This window comes from Vanellus vanellus, assembly GCF_965231255.1.
Source record: "Vanellus vanellus genome assembly, chromosome: 5".
Classification (NCBI taxonomy): domain Eukaryota; kingdom Metazoa; phylum Chordata; class Aves; order Charadriiformes; family Charadriidae; genus Vanellus; species Vanellus vanellus.
In genome coordinates, this window is record NC_138910.1 from 71,763,803 (window position 1) to 71,779,410 (window position 15,608).

At 59.1% G+C, this 15,608-nt stretch overlaps 1 protein-coding gene across 2 annotated transcripts in view; it reads right to left on the minus strand.

Annotated features, from left to right (window-relative positions):
• LOC309672246 (phosphatidylinositol 3-kinase regulatory subunit gamma) overlaps positions 1-14,996 on the minus strand; it is a gene marked incomplete at both ends in the record, with an annotated part of 74,750 nt that extends 59,754 nt beyond the window's left edge. The window contains 4 exons of one of the 2 annotated variants that reach the window (XM_082483701.1): positions 839-970; positions 9,911-9,988; positions 10,220-10,315; positions 14,681-14,996. In XM_082483701.1, coding sequence (XP_082339827.1) covers positions 839-970; positions 9,911-9,988; positions 10,220-10,315; positions 14,681-14,996 — 622 coding nt within the window. Of the gene's footprint in view, positions 1-838; positions 971-9,910; positions 9,989-10,219; positions 10,316-14,657 lie in introns of both variants that reach the window. The other variant, XM_082483700.1, reaches the window with a different exon arrangement.
• Positions 14,997-15,608: the final 612 nt, after the last annotated feature.

The window sequence follows — 15,608 nt, forward strand, 5'->3', positions numbered from 1 at the left end:
ATGGGGAGGCGATGCGCGGGAATGGAGGGTACTGCAGCGACCGGCAGCGAGACGAGAACTGCTGCGAAAGGGAAAATCCTGCTTTCAAAGGCGGCAAGGGACTCAGGTCCTATCTAACACGGTGGGCAAGGGCTTCACATGTGCCTGGTGATGCCTGTGGGGCCTCGGGCTGGAAGGGGTTGAGCAGCTCTGCGAGGACTCATTTGAAATGGGTTTTGATCCAGGCTCCCTGTTGGGATGGACCGTGGACTCTGCTGACCTGGGTATGAGCCCTGCCCTGTTTGTTTGAAAAAAAAAATCAAATAAAACCAAAACCTTGATGGTCTCGTACATTTGCACAGAGGCTGGAAAGCTTGCAGGGACCTAAAAGCACTTCCTAACGGCACTAAGCTGAAAAAGCAGAGAATTTTCTATGCCCATATAAAGCTAAGAGTTAACGAGATTACAGTAAAAAATTCCCAGGCAGCAGAGCCAAAATATTATAATAATGCTTTCTTCTGGGGCCAGCATCACCCAGCCTTGGCAGCCGCCCGTCCCGGCAGGCAGCACCTCCTCCTCCGGGCACTGCAGCAGGAAAGGACCACGATGTGGTGGGAGCAAAGCTGCCCACCAGGTCTCCCCTCTCTTTCCTGAAGCATTTCCTAAAAGCTGCTGCACTGCTCCGGCACAGGGGGATGTTCCCAGTGGTCCTTCTTGGGATCTGCCCTTAGTGCAGCATCGGGCAGGGACTGGCATCAGGAGCTGCCCCGGAGATGCTGAGGAACCTTTCTAGGGGTTTCCCAAAGCTTCTCCAGCCCCACAAAGGTCCTGGGCGTGTGAGGAGCCCAACCATGCTTACCTTGAGCCATGTGGACCAAGTCGCTGTAGAGAGCTGGAGGGATCAGGGGTGATGGGAGCTCCTGGAGGTACCACTTCAGGGCCTCCACCAGCGTCTGGGCGTCGTACAGATCCATGTCCACGGCCGAGGCATCTGCAGGGAGAAACACAGCGGGAGCCCTTAGCCCATGGTGTTGCCCTTCCGGCATGGAGCTTGGAGCTCTTCCATCCCTGCGGGCCTTCCTCTGAACATGGGTGCTGACTTCTTTCCCCATGCCTCCATCTCCCAGGGGGGGCAGCCCGTGATTTCACTGCCAAGACCACCCCCCAGCAAATATTCCTGTCCCAGTTTCCACTGACCCTGAGTTCCGTGTGCCCACGGAGAGCACAAGGCAGCATTTCTGCCTCATGTGCACTATACATCCAGTGCGTGGGGCAGGGGCTCTTGCTGTCCCACTGGGGCCCCACTGCAGGATAGCACCCATGGGATGGGCTGAGTGGCTGCCCCAGGCACCCTTGGGTCACCAAAGGCCAGGCACCCTGTGCCCAACCCCAGCCCTGGAGGAACTGCTTGGAAAAATGCATCTATGGAACGGGGTTATGGTACCCAGGCAACACCCATTGCTGAAGGCCCACGTCACCCCCAGCGAGCCTGAAACACTGCGAATGTGCCCCGAAAGGCAGCTGCCCTGGGGGAGGCGGTGAAGGATGCTCCATGGATGGGGCAAAGTGCCCAAGGGAGGCTGAGCCCACCCAGCCTGGGCTCGGGATGGGGACAGTGCCCCGAGCAGAAATGTCCCACGCTCCAGCAGGACCCCAAGGGTGGGACACGTCCATCCAAACCCCATGGCCAGGCCAGCATGGGGACATTGCTTCACCGGGATTCAGGGTGAAGAGCCCTTTTAGCATCCTTTGGTATTGCCTCATGCGTTTTTCTTGGAGGTCTCTCAGCCCAGCCGGGCCAGGAGGTGGCTGCCCAGAGGGTAACGGTCCCTTTTGCAAAGATCTAGAGGTTTCAAAATCCGCCTTTGATTCGAACTGGAGCCAAACGCAATGTTTTGAAATTCTCCTCATAGGAGAAATCTTAGGGGGGGTGAGGGAGGATAATAAAAAGCCTAAGATATTTGGGATTGTTTGAAATGGTTTGTTTGTAGAAAGTGAATTTCTCGCTTCTTCTAAATGAGAATATTGAAAAAAGAACAATTTTTGCACTTTCTTAAAGGTGACGTGTCAGGCCCCAAACGGCCCAGTGTGTTGTGATTGAGAAGATGATGGTGGGCTTGCCCTGCTTTGAGCCCCCTTCCCCTCCCCTCTCTGGGTCTTTACCCCCAAATGCAGTTTACCAATATCAGTGCCATTCTGGGAGATGCTCCATCTCCCATCCCCACATTTTCCAGTAGAGAATGCCTCGAGTCTCCAACCATTTCAGCTGACCATGTGTGGCCGTGCTCCCTTCTGGGTCGGCAAGCCCAAAAAAAGCAGAGAAAAGCTGTTTCCTAGGGCATGGCTTTGGAGGCACCTGGCCAGCGGGGCTGGGATGGGGAGCAACTCCCAAACTCCTGGCAAAGGCTGGTTTTGGGCACCTTGACCTTGATCGCATCTCTCTGTGGTGTCCCCACCGTGGGCCAGGCAGCGTGGGAGCCTGCCCGCCTGCCCCTCCGCCTGCTTGGGAACAAGAAGCCGTAGCGGGGTCCCTTATGGACAGTGCGTGGGATTTGGCTCAGAGACCAGAGAGAAAACAGATTGACCAATGCCCGGCGAAGCCTTTAACCCAGCCGTTGGAGACGCTACCTCATTTTCAGGAGCAAGCACCCGGCCGGCCGGGAACTGTGCCCAGGGGCAGCACGGGGACGGCTGGGAGAGATGCCACCGCGCCGGGGCCGGCAGCCACCCAGCGTGGCCAAACATGACCCCAGGCAAAGGCGGGAGCTGCCTTGCTGGCACCCCCCGATGTCACAGCATCACCCCCATGGGCCGCTCTGCCCTCAGCATCCTCGAGGTGGGCAGGGCTGTGCCAGCTCTTGCCTGCTGCATGCCAGCCCCACTCTGGTCCATGCTGATGCTCCTGTCTCCCACCTGCACTTTTGGACCTTCTCAGCTTGCCAAAAGGGTTATTTCTACTGGGGTTTGGTGGGGGATGACAGCCAGTTCCCCATTTTTGCTAGCACTTGCCCTGGAGAAGTGAGCAGGCAGGTTGGCTCCAGCCAGGCAGGGAGAGGAAGAGTCGAGTCAGGGATCCTGCAAGATGCTCCAACCCCCATTTTGGGCTGAAACCACCCAGTGCATGGCTAAAAGTGAGGGATATTACTGGGAGGGGTCTCGGGGTCTTGTTGCTTGGGCTGAATTGCAGAGAGCTGCAACCATCAGTGGGATGCGCCAGGCAAACCCCAAACTCCTTCTCACCCAGGGGGAGCCCGGCTGCTCTCCCCTGCCCGCAGCGGAGGTTTCTGCAGGGACTTGTCACTTGCCTTAAGGATGCTGGCGCGGATTGGGGAGAGCAGCCGCAAGCTGTTTCTGTGCAGGGAAGGGGCCGCTGCCAAGCGCTGGCCCCAGGCGATCAGCCCCGGGCTCCACCGAGGCCTAATTAGCTCATTTGCATCGTTAGGCATGGGCTTGGGGGGGTGTTCAAAGGGAAGGCTCAGCCGGTTTCAAAGCAAAACTCAAAAAACATCTTTACACCCCGAGAGAGGTGTGATGGGTAGACCGGGGAGATTTACGCCCTGCTAACAGGGACTGACTGCTCGTGGCACCATTCTCCTTGGCACTTTGGCTAGAAATAGCCATTAGCCTCTTGCCCCCATCCTCCTGGAGAGGCAGTAGCATCCTCCTGCCCCAGCTCCCTTCCTTCCCCTGGAGCCGCAGTGGTGAGCTGGGCTCCCCACTTGGCTGAGAGCATGACCGGGGACACTCTGGGGATGCTCCAAGCTGCTCCCCGGCACCGGCTGCACCCCAGCAGCTCGAGGATGCTCAGCCGGGGAAGGGTTAAACCTGGAGCCTTCCCAGCCAATTACCACCGGCCTGACCCCACGGATGCTGCTCTCTCCTTATCAGAGGGAGATGATAACCAGCTATAAGAAGTTAATGATGCTGCAGGATGAGTCACAGCTCTCCCGCTGCTCTCCAGATGTTCCCGTCCCTTCCCCAGGGGAATGATGGAGGGATTCCATCCGCCTGACACAAATAGAAGGAAAACACCCCAAAACCCCAACCTCAACCCCACATCAACCCCCTCCAGCACACAACCTGCTTGCTGACCTGCTGGCAGAGCAGCAAGCGGCTGGGGACCAGCGGAGAGCATCCCTTGCCCATGGGGGCTGAAAAGCACCAATAAATTTGGGGCTGGGGAAAGGGTGCGCAGGATGACCACCGGCCCAGAGGGAAAAGCAATGGGTGCTCCCAACCTCCTGCCACTGGAATGCCAGACCCTGCATCCCAGCGGAGGCAGAGGGGTGCCGGGGCTTTGGGCTGAGTCAGGCTGGGCAGGAAACACCGGGACCTCTCCCGTCAGCTGCTGTCAGCTGGGGAGGCGTGAGTAAGCCCAGAGTTTCGGTAAACCCGGAGGATGTTTAGTCAAGAGGTGGCAGGGAGGAGGTTGGGGGGGTTTGCTTTGAAGGAGAAGCTTGAGCAGGTCCTGGTAACTGGCCGTCCCCTGCACATGGACGGAGGTGACAGCTGTGCCCCACGTCCCTGGCCGGAGTGTGGGTGGTAGGGTGCAGACCCTGCCCAGCACCCGCAGCCCCTCTCGCGGCGGGGCGCAGCAGGGTGTCCTACAGGCTCAGCCGGACCTGAGTACCTGCCAGGTACTGCTGCAGCGTGATGCCCCTGGGTGCGTGGTCCCCGTGGTAGAGGGGCACCCTCACCACCATACCTGGGGCTGACAAATACTGACTTGGGAGTTTCCCTACCCCTTCCAGACCTTTTAGGTGTAAGCATCAGCTGGCACTGCAGGGACATCCTTGTCACCCTGTCCTGGGGGCTATACCTTCCCATTCATATGGCTGCCGCCTGCACAAGGACCTGTACACCCCTGGGACCCAACCGGGTGTTTGGGGCTCCTGGGCATCCCACAGCTGTGGGGTTTTCTGAGGAGCTATGCACCGAATCGGGGAATGTTTCCCCAGCTTTGATTCGGCATCACTGTAACATCTCTCAGCCAGCCCATTGGTGCCTTGTGCTGGGGACCTGGCAGCTGCCAGGACACCCCCTGCCCATTCGTGGGAGCTCCTGGCAGCACCCAAACACCCTCCCAGCTGGGTTTCACCTCGGCATACCCCCCGCTTGCACTCAGCCAGGGCAGGGACCCCTTTTCAAGGGCACCCAGTGAGGCTGCCTTCCCCCGCCTCGGCTTCCCGAGGGCAGTTCCCTTCCTCAGTTTCCCCGGCAGCTACGGGAGGGGATGGCAAAAGCTCACCCCCAATTCACCCTGATGGGTCTGGCAGGGACGTCTGCGCCGCTGCCGTTTATTTACCCTTCTTTCGTCACCGCCAAATATAAGAGATGAGCTCATGCCTCTCGCCAGGCTCTGACGATGTGGGGTTTATTTCCACTGCAGGTATAAATAAAAAGCAGCGCGGCAGGCACCGGGGCGCCTCGTGTTCGGGAGTAAAGTCGTTGTGGTGAGGTTAATAGCTTGGCCAGGGGAAACCAGAGCCCTCCAGTCCCCTCTGGCATCCCAGGGATGAGGATGGGGATGTGCTCCCTCCCCAGGCATCCATGCCGTGATGATGGGGGGAGCAGTGTGATCTCCCCCCTCCCCCCAAACTACTCTTCACTCCAGCCCTGCCCTTTCTGCCCAGCAGCAGCTCCCGGCAGCCCCGGTGAAGCCTCGGGGCCCACCGTCGCCCGCTAATCCCCACCGAGGCCTGACCTAATTCCCGGGCACGTGAGCGAGTCTCCAGGCAGACAGCTCTGTGTCGGGGCCGAGATCAAAGCAGGCAGGATGGCAGCGCCGGCAACGCACGCCTGGAGACACCGGCTCCAATCCGCCTTGCGCTGCCACCGGATTCGCCCTGGCATCCCGGGATGCAGGCAGCTCCTGCCTGATCCTGCCAGCGGTGGAGGCTTCTCCCAGTGCTGCCTGGGGAAGGCTCACGGCGTTTGCGCCTCCCGATGGACCCCAGAGCTCAGATTGGGGTATGGCATATCCAAAGCGTGGGAGGTTTTGGTGCTTCGCCACCATCCTGGATGGGTTTCATCCGCATCTGAGCCATACGGGGCACCCAGGTCGCCAGGGGTGGGGGGAGGGTCTGCAGGGTCTCTGTGCCCTGTCCCCCACCAGGGAGGAGGGATGAGGATGCAGCTCATCCCTACCCAGTGGTGGCAAAGCACTGTCCGGCCACTACACACAGGACTTTGCAGCCATCCCCGTGCCAAGCCTCCCCCAGCTTGGGTCCCTCAGCTCCCAAGGGCTCTGAGCACCTACCAACCCACCCACAGCTCTGCTGCCACCAGCCAGAGAAGGTCCCAAGCTTCCATGTTCAGCGGCAGCCATGTGGAGAAGGCTGCCTGGCACATCTCGGGGGGAGGAAGGGGGGGGAGAGGGGTGCAGGCAGGACCCTGAGCAAGTATGAGGTGAGAAGACATCAACCCTGGGCACCAGAGTCTCGTACACCTCTTGACCACAGGCACTGGGGACTTTGCAGGTGATTTGCCCCATCCCCTGTGCTCAAAACAGCCCCTGAGCCACACGCAGAGAACAGCAGGAGTGCTGGGGGCTGGAACCCCTCGAGGTCAGCGTGTGGTCCCTGGCACGATGGGCACAGAGATGCCCCCAGGCCATGGAGCAGCGCCGAAGCCAGCAGCCGGGGCGAGTGCTGCACCCTGCCGCTGCTGATTAAAGCTCTACTTTCTTCTTCTTTTTTTGCCTATAAATCTCTCCCTGCAGCTGCAGCGGGGCTCCTGGCTGGGTCATTGCTTGCAGCCCTTCAGGGAGTCCTCCCCGGTCCCCCGTGGGGCTGCAGCTTTTCATTAAGTCCCTTTTCAGTGTCGCCACGTAACTCAGACTCCCGTGTTCAGCGGCGTTGCATGGCACTGCTCACCTCTCGGGGCATAAGGGTCTGAATTGAACACCGAGTATCCTAAACCCATTAATTCTCCTCTGGAGCCAGCACAAGCCTGCTGCGAGCCCAACCACCCGCCGGCCCCAGTGGCATCTCAGCTGGGTGGCAGTGGGTGCTCGGTTCACTTCCCCGCTTTATCAATAACCTCTGTCTCTGTTTTCTCTTTTTTTTTTTTCTCCTCTATAAATAATTTTTCTCACATCGTCCAACATGGAAATACCAAGTTTGGTCCACAGGCGCTAGCCAGCGGTTAGATGCCACCATCCTGCAGGATGTCACCAGCGTTGGGGCAAGAGACAGGGACAGCCCCAGCTCATGCTGTATAGCCACACTGCATCCAAGCTGGCCTTGCCTGATGCTGCCGTGGCCCCATGAGGGTGGGAAACCGGGGAATGCTTAATCCCAAAGCCGGGGCGATGTTCAGCTTGGGGGGCTTCCCCATCAGGCTAGGTCCCTCACGGGTAAGGGCTCTGAAAGGGACAGGGACAGGGAAAGGGTTTGGTTTGCACAACTCAGCCGGGAACCTGTGCTGTCCAGCCTCAGGGACACAATCCCCACAGGCTCCTCAGGACAGCCAGGACTGCTCCGACCCACACAGTTCCTTGTCCACAGAGAAACCTCCTCCTTCTCCCCACTGAAAGTTCAGATGCTCTCCCAGTGTTTTTCCCAACATGTTAAGATTTGGGGGTTAGAAAACCAACACCTGAACTTTTCCAGCCCCTGATCCTTTTTCCTTGTGCTCTCTAGCAGTTTTTCTGCCACTACTGCCAAACACCAGCATGATCTGGGTATTCGCAGGGAAGCTGAAACCCCCGGTGGGAACTCAGTTTTCCCCCCAGCTGAGACACGGTTTGGTTCCAGCCCCAGCTCCGATTTCTCCTTGTTCCCCAAGATGGAGCTTGATTTTTGCAGGCGGGCTGCTGGCAGCGATGGGGTGCTGGAGGGATGGACCATCAGGGGTGCGGGAGGAAGAGAAACACGACCCTCACCTCTGCCATCTTGTGCACAGGACGTGCAAACTCCCATTTCTTGGCAGGGGTGTTTTACCCCATCAAATGCAATGAAAGGGCCTGTATGGTAGCCAAAGCAGAGATGCTCTCCTGCCATCCCCAGCCCAGTTTGGGCTCCAGAAGGACCCTGGCGAAGCACTGCTAGGTCTCCGGTCCATAGGAGGCTGCGGGGAGAGCAGGCTGCCAAGCCTGGGCTCTGCTGGGATGCTTGACCCTGGTGGGAACATCATCCCCATCCTGTTTGTAGAGCATCTCTCTGGCAGGGCTGAGCGTCAGCCCCTCCAGCTGAGAACTAGCAAACCCATGATATGTCCTACCCCCTCCAGCCAGCTCCCGGGAGCTCTGGCTTTGCCCAGCCCTGGTGTTGCCGAGCGCACAGGGCAGCCCCCTGAATTCCCAAATAAAAGGGCTTATTTAGGTCCTACAGGAGATGAGGAGCTTGGGAGCACCAAGTCACTCAGGGCTGTTGGGGATTTTTCAGGGCTTTCAAATAGTTAGAAAACCATGATGGCATTTTCCTGCCTGGTGCTGTGTCCTGCAGTGGGAGATGAAAACCTGGATGGATGCAGCAGCTGCTCAGAGCTCCAGCCCAGGCTCCAGAAAAGCCAGCGGATTTTTCCCCTGGGCTGGGGGAGCCTCCCGATGCTGGGAAGGATTTTGGTAGTGACCGGGAGCCCTGTGTCTGCTGGAGATGCTGCACCAGCTGCATAGGGAGGATGGAGGACCCGTAACTCCTGTGTGCTCGGAAAGCAAAGCATCCTTCTCATGCTGCTGGCATTGCCCCTGCCCAGCCTGAGCACCGGGGCTGCGGGGACTGATCTCCAGATGCCTTCACCTCCTCTGGAAGTCACCTGGGAAATCTGGGCTGGGGGACAAGGCCATGCAAAAGGGGACCCCACTGCTCCTGCCTTCCCCAGACTGCAGCAGGGGCTTCGGCAAGGGGAGGAGAGCCGAGTGGTGGGGTGCACCGTGCCCCCCCCCCCCCCTTCCCCGTCACCCCCGGGGGAGCAGAGCCCTCCTCGGGCAGCGGGGATGCAGCAGCCCCGGGACCTCCAGCATCTTCTCTCCTGCATCCCTTCCCTTCTCCGCAGCCCGGTCCCCCCGCCCGGCGGGGACTCGGCTCCCGGTGCGCGGGGGAAGCGATGAGGTCATGTTGCTTAATATAGCGATTTCATCACAGCCCTTCTCCCCAGCAACACGGCCCGGCTGCCGACGGCTCCCGGCTCTGGCAGAGCCGCCGCCCTCCCCCCCGTTCCCCCCCGCCGCCGCCGCCGCCGCGTCGCAGGTCCCGGCCGGCAGCTCCCGGGATGCCGGACCCAAAGGCAGGCGGGGGTGGTGGTGGTGGGGGGACGGGACGGGGACGGGAACGCGGGGCCAGACCCGGGCTGTGCGGGGCCGGACCGTGCCTGGTGCCACAGTGCCGCCCGCTGGGCACCGCGGCCGAGAGGATGGAGATGCTTTCCCTCCCCCCTCCGCCCCCGACCTGGGTTTGAGCAGCACACTGGATCCATCACATCCCCACTGCCCCCTCCCCATGCCACCCCAGCCGTGAATTTAGCAGCAGGGGTGGGGAGATGCTTTTTCCCTCCTCCCCACCCTACTCATGCGCCCCCTCCCCCCTCAGTCCTGCAAAACGCCTTCCATTCTCCTAAAAATTGCATTTTTTCCTTCCCCTTTCTTTTGCGTGCACAAGAGGCTTTCTCCCTGCCCCGCTTCTCCAATAGAAACCCTAAAGGCTTGCAAAACATACCATTTTTCTCCCTAAAAAAAAAATAGAGCTTCTAATGAAGAGCCCCAGCACCGTGCCTGCATCCCTCTTGGCAGCATCGCATCAGGGTGCTGGGAGAGCAGAGGGAGGCTTGCATGCAGGCAGGGCCTTACAGAGCTGTAATTAGGGCCATAACGAGGTCAGAGCCGGTAACCCATCCCTGCTGTGCCTTGGTGACATCACTCGCCTGGCAGCATCACCTCCATGGCCCCCTTCCTGCCCAGGGACACGGGGAGGGACGTGGCTCTGCGACTTACCTGCCAGAAGAGCCTGCTTCAGCTCAGCATCCCCTAGCATGCCGGGGGTGGATCTGTAGACCACCTCACTGTCGAGACCTGGGGAGCAATCAGGAGAGAGGGGTCAGTCCTGAGCCCAAAATCCTCCCTCCAACGCGATGGAAGCTGGCAGGGACTGAGACCACCAAGTTCCCTTGCCCTGTCCATGCTGCATGTGTACCGGGGTATGTAGGGAAAGGTTTAGCTCTAGTGATGCTCTTGGGGCAGAGCGGGTGGTTGCACGCACGCACCCACATACGCCCTGTGGATGGACGCCACGGTTGCCCGTACCTTGTTTTTCCAGTGCCTCGATGATCCTGGCCACAGTCGGCAGTGCCTGCTCAGGGAGTGTGGGATGCTCGGAGAGCTCTGCCTGCCCAGGGAGCCCTGTGATGGAAAGACAGAGAGAAGTGGCTTGGAAATTCCTGCCTGTGGGAATTCCATGCTTTTTCCCTTGGCTGCCCCAGGACAGGATCAAGCTGCTGCTTTGGCACAGCCACAATCAACACTTCAGTTCATACATGTCCAATTTTGGAGAACTTCTCCTGTATTTTATCCTCTTTTTGCAGTAAGAGTCACCACTGGGGGCTCAGACACTTGCTGAGGTGCAAAGACCCTCTCAGGCATGCACCCTGCCCCCGGACAGCATCCCACCCTGAGCGTAGAGCTCCTTCAGCCCAAAAACCCTTCCCCACCTCTCCTCCCACGGCACCGAGAACTGCCCCCTCTCACCACCCACAGCCCTTAGCAGCACCAGGCAGGAGCTGGGGGAGCAGATCTGTACCCAGCACAGACATGGCTCCCTGCCACTCTCACCCACTTGGATTCTCTGATGTCTACAACAGGGTTGAGCACAAGCCCAGGGAGGACTCAGTCACCCCCTTGGCTGGCGCAGATCTCCACCGGCCCTCCAGCCAGACCTGGGCCAGGCTTCTCATGGCATGAATCCCCAGATGCTGCTGGCTCCTGGGTTTTATATGAAGGACACCTCACCCCAGACCATGCCAGAGAGTCACAGACCCCCTAGCAAGAGTGAAAGCAACTCTCCTTACCCCAGAGCACACTCCATCCCCCTCCTTCCTCCCTTCTTATCATCCTGGCTGATAAACACCTCCACCTGTGCAGGTTATCCCCGACAGAGACCCTGACAGTGTTGGGATTTCCCCCACACTCTCTTGTTAGTGGCCTTGAACCCCCCCAGAAGGCAGCGGGCAGGGGACAGCCTGGGGCTGCCACTGGCCACGGCACATCAGAGCCATGGGTGACTGCCGGGGCATGGATGGGATCTGGCAAGGCTGATGTGTCAAGAGCTCTTCTACCTGTTTTATGTGATGAGTGGATCTGTTCTGGTGGAAATATATTTAAAAAAAAAAATTATAGCAGATTAAATAAAGCCTGAGCGTGACTTATCCCCCCAGCGAGGCGCGCTCCAGCCTGGCCAGCTCCAGCATTAGGTTCATTTTGTCTTTGGTTTTTGCTGCCTGGCAGAAGGCAGGGAGCTCACGTGTGAAGCCAATAAACCCATAACAGTTTTAAGGCATGAAAAAAAAAAAAAAATAAAAGGGGCTGTGGACAGGGCCGCGCTGCCTTTGACCTTTTGCAAAAACACAACCTGGCTGCAACGGGTGGATCGGGGCTATCATCTTTGCCACGGGGATGCCCTGGTGCTCCCTGGAGAGCAGGAAGGGATGCAAACTTCCCGCTTGTAGGTGGCTGATCCAGTCCTCCAGGCACAGCTGTGACCCCCGAGCCTGGCAACGGGGTCCCCTCCACTGCCTGATGGGGACGTGTGGGTGCATTGGGTGGGAATGGGGAAGATTTCAGAGTTTAAAGCAAAGCAGGTGATTGGGAACCTATGGAAAAAGTCCTCACCACATGGGTGGCTTTTTAATTAGGAAAAACTGGGTTTTGGCCTCCAAGGTGATGTTTTGGGGAAAGGTGGTGATGGCAATAAATAATCATCTGTTTCTCCTTGCTGGAAACAGCAGGAATAGCCCCAAGCTCGGGTTGGAGCTTTACCCCCTCAGGGTGCCAGGCTGGACCCCAACATCCCGACGCACCGCTCGGCTCCGACCCGGGGCAAAGCAGAGTTGATGCTTTGCAGCAGTGGTGCTGCCCCGGACAACCAGGTGGGGGCAAAACAGCCACTGAGCTCCTTGAGAAGTCCCCCGGGGACTCAGATCCACTGCAGAACCATATTTAGGATATTAATTAATTAAAAAAAAAAAAAAAAAAAAAAAAAAAGACCATTCCTCCCAGCAGAGTCGGCCCTGGCTCTGGGGCATGGCTGGGAAACACAGTGTCTCTCTCCCATTCAGGGTTTCCTCCGGAGCTTCACCCTGCTTGGGGTCCCTGGGGTCCCCCGGGGTGGTACGCCACTGTCACAGAAAATAAGCATTAGGGCAAGCCTAAACAAATGTCCCTCAAAACCTGTGTCTGGGAAGGGAAACAGTATGGGAATAATTTTGAAAAAAAAAAAAAAAAGAAAGAAAGAAAGAAAAAAAAGTTCCTTCTCTTCCAAGAGCACGTTGGAGATTTTTACTGTGAGGGAAGTCCCACCAGCTGTGAGGTTTGGGTTTAAACCGACATAAAACAGTACATGCTGCTCTGCTGCTGCAGCGAGATGTGGTTGTAGGCCACGAGTGTCCGCTGCCAAGGTGGCCGCGCACCCCGGCATCGTCCCAGGAAAGGCACCCCACGGAGGGGCACCCCACGGCACAGCAGCGGGGAGGCAGCACCCAACATCACCCTGGAGAGTGGAGCTGGACACAAGGCCATGGCTGGAGCATGTCCTGCAGATGGCAGCACCCTCCCCAATCTACCCCAAAAACCTGGTTTTAGTGTTTTTTTCCCTATTAAAGAAATCTCGATTTTATTTTTTTTTTTTTAATTAATTTTTTAACCTCTTGCCCAAGCGCACGCGGGGCCGGGGATCCTGTGCTGACACCTTCCATTCAGGCCGGGCTCTCCAGTCAGGCTGCGCTTGCTGCGGGGGACCTGCCTGGATCTGTGGGGCATCACCATGTCCCCAAAACCCCTGGGCAGGGGTCCCCTGGGCACATCTCCCAGCCCCTCGGAGAGGAGCCCGTACCACCTCCTGTGCAGGGCAGGCGCGAGGCAAGGGTGATGGGCAGCAGGGGCAGAAGCGAGAGGGTGGCTCCACACTCTCTCGTCTCTAAAAATCCCAGTGAACGGGGCTGGAGAGCCCTTGGGTCTGTTCCTATCTGACCTGAGTTGTCCACACTACAGCACTGAGTTTGCTAGGGCTCTGCCTGCCAAATAGGCAGGGGCAGAGTGCTCCTTGCATGCCGGTGGGCTTGGCTGGGAAGGGGGGTCATCCCCCAAAGTGTCCCCAACCCTCCCTTGTGATGGCAGCATGCAGCTGATGGTGGCTGCCTTGGTGCACTTGGGGCATCAGTCAGGGAGGAGCACCCCTGTTTCAGTGAGGGGAGGCAGAGGGGGGCCCTAGCATCCCTGTCTCCCCGTTTCGGGGGACTGAGCGGCAGGATCCGCACGGCAAACCCTGTACGCCGTGGTGGGTGGTGTCGGGGGAAGGAGTTGCCCCACATCAGCTGAGCCCTGCCATGGTCAGCCCAGGGGCCGGGTGGCCCCCACCTTCTTAAATCAGAGTGGCAAGGGTACCTTGAACCCTATCTTGGAGGGGGATGGACTCCTTGTCAGCAGGTGCCCCTCTAAACCCGGAGCCAAGGTACCCCCCTGTGCCCAACCAGATGCTCTGGTTACCACATCTGTGCCTTGGTCACAAACTGAGCAGGAAGGGTCCCCGAGGTGCCGGGCCAGCAGCTGGGCAGCTTTTGGGCAGCTGTGGCTAAAGGTGGTATCGCTGTATCCCCCAGCGATGTCTCCTCCATCACCTCCTCCAGGATAGTGCTCCTCCCTGAGCAACGCATCCCAGAGGAGAGCATCACAGCTTTATTCATGGTGGTTTGTGGGGCTGGAAGAGGTGCGGGGGATTTACTTCACCTTTTTTTTTTAACTTGGGTACATTATGCAACTGCTGTGAAATCCCTCCCAGCTCCAATGCGCTTGGCCATGGTAAGCGGTGAGGGCAGAGCTGCTCCACAAGCTCAGCAGATCCCAGCGGAGAAATGGCCAGTGTCCCCATGCCTGGAAGGGCCCTGCTGAATATTTCCCCCAGTGCTGCACTGCAGCCCCCCTGGGGATGGAGAAGCCCCCCCCCCCCCCAGCACTGACCCCATTGTACGCCCAGACCATCCCCTGTCCCAGCTTGCACAAAGTGACCGTGTGGCTGGGAGCTGGCCGGGGGCCAGCACTCGCCCGGGCACCGAGAACAGCCAGAATCGGGTGCCGCAGCGGTGGGGAGAAGAGCGGCTGGAAGAAAAGGTCCCTGGGGACTGCCATGGGGCTTTCTGCTCCTCACTGGGGGGCCAAAAGGCTTCATCTTCATCTTCTCCTGTGCTCTTACAGACGTGGACCCCCTTGGCCATCCCATGCCAGTCCAGCAGCCAGCCCGGCGTATTGGAGAGAAGCAATGCCTGCAGCATGTCAGCCTGGGGGGCACCCCCTGCCCCTCCTGTGGCTGCCTCGATGCACCGGGGTGAATAAATCCCAGGGCAGATCCTCCTTCTGGGGCTGGATCCCCATCCCAAGGCTGGATCCCTGCCGAGCCATTGCAAAAGCAAGCATCCACCCGGGCTCCACACCACCCTCACCATCTTGCAGGGGACACCCACCCACGGGGTCCCACCTTCCCGCTCCCCCAGCACTCACCCCAGGGTGCGGGGGTCCCAGCGGGTGGTGGGGGCAAAGGCCGTGGCCTGGCCTTGGTGGCGGCAGCGACGATGCGGGTGGGACCCAGGTACTCCACGTAGGTGCCGGGGAAGTCGCCGCGCTCCTTGGTGCGCTCGTTGAGGCCGTGGAGCCAACCCTGGGGGCTGCGCTCGTCCCCGTCCTTGTAGTCGGGGCTACTGAGCAGCCCGGCCCTGCTGACCGTCAGCACGTCCCCGGGGCACAGCGCCAGGTCCTCCTCCCGGTCTTTCTGGTACTCGTAGAGAGCCCGGTACTGCAGCCCGTCTGAGGAGGCCATGGCGATAGCGTGGTGGTGGTGGTGGGGTCACGCTGCCCAAATCCAGCCAGGCATCGGGGACTCGGGGTGCCCGCACGGGGCAGGTATGGCTGGGCTGGGGCAACACAGCGGGGATGGGAGCGCTCCCTTCTCTGCACACACGGGGAAAAAAAAAATCTCACTGTTGGAAAATTTCCGCGTTGGAGAGCAGCTCCTGACCCCTTCAGTCCCCAAAATCGCTGCGGAGCCACGCCGGTACCTGGTGCTTGGCAGGGTTGGCTCAGGTGTGGGTAGGGAGACTTTTCATCACCGGGGAGAACGGAGGGGAGAAAATGAGGATAATTGGGGCGCTGGGTACAAATTTGCCATCCTTTTCTCAGCTTGGTCTCATCTGCATGGCGCTGGGGACCTCCCTCTCTCTGCCAGAGAGAAAGGCAGCGCGTTAGCGATCAGAACCTCTGTCTCGATCCCAATCCCACCACCTTGTCCCCTACCCCAGCCGCTGGACACTGGGGAGAGCCCAACGGCTCACTCAGCTCCGGCTTCCCGGGGAGCTCCTGCCAACGGGGCTCGGCCTCTGCACGCAGGGAAAGTACCGGCAAGAGTCTGGAAAGTAGGGCAAGAGATCACACC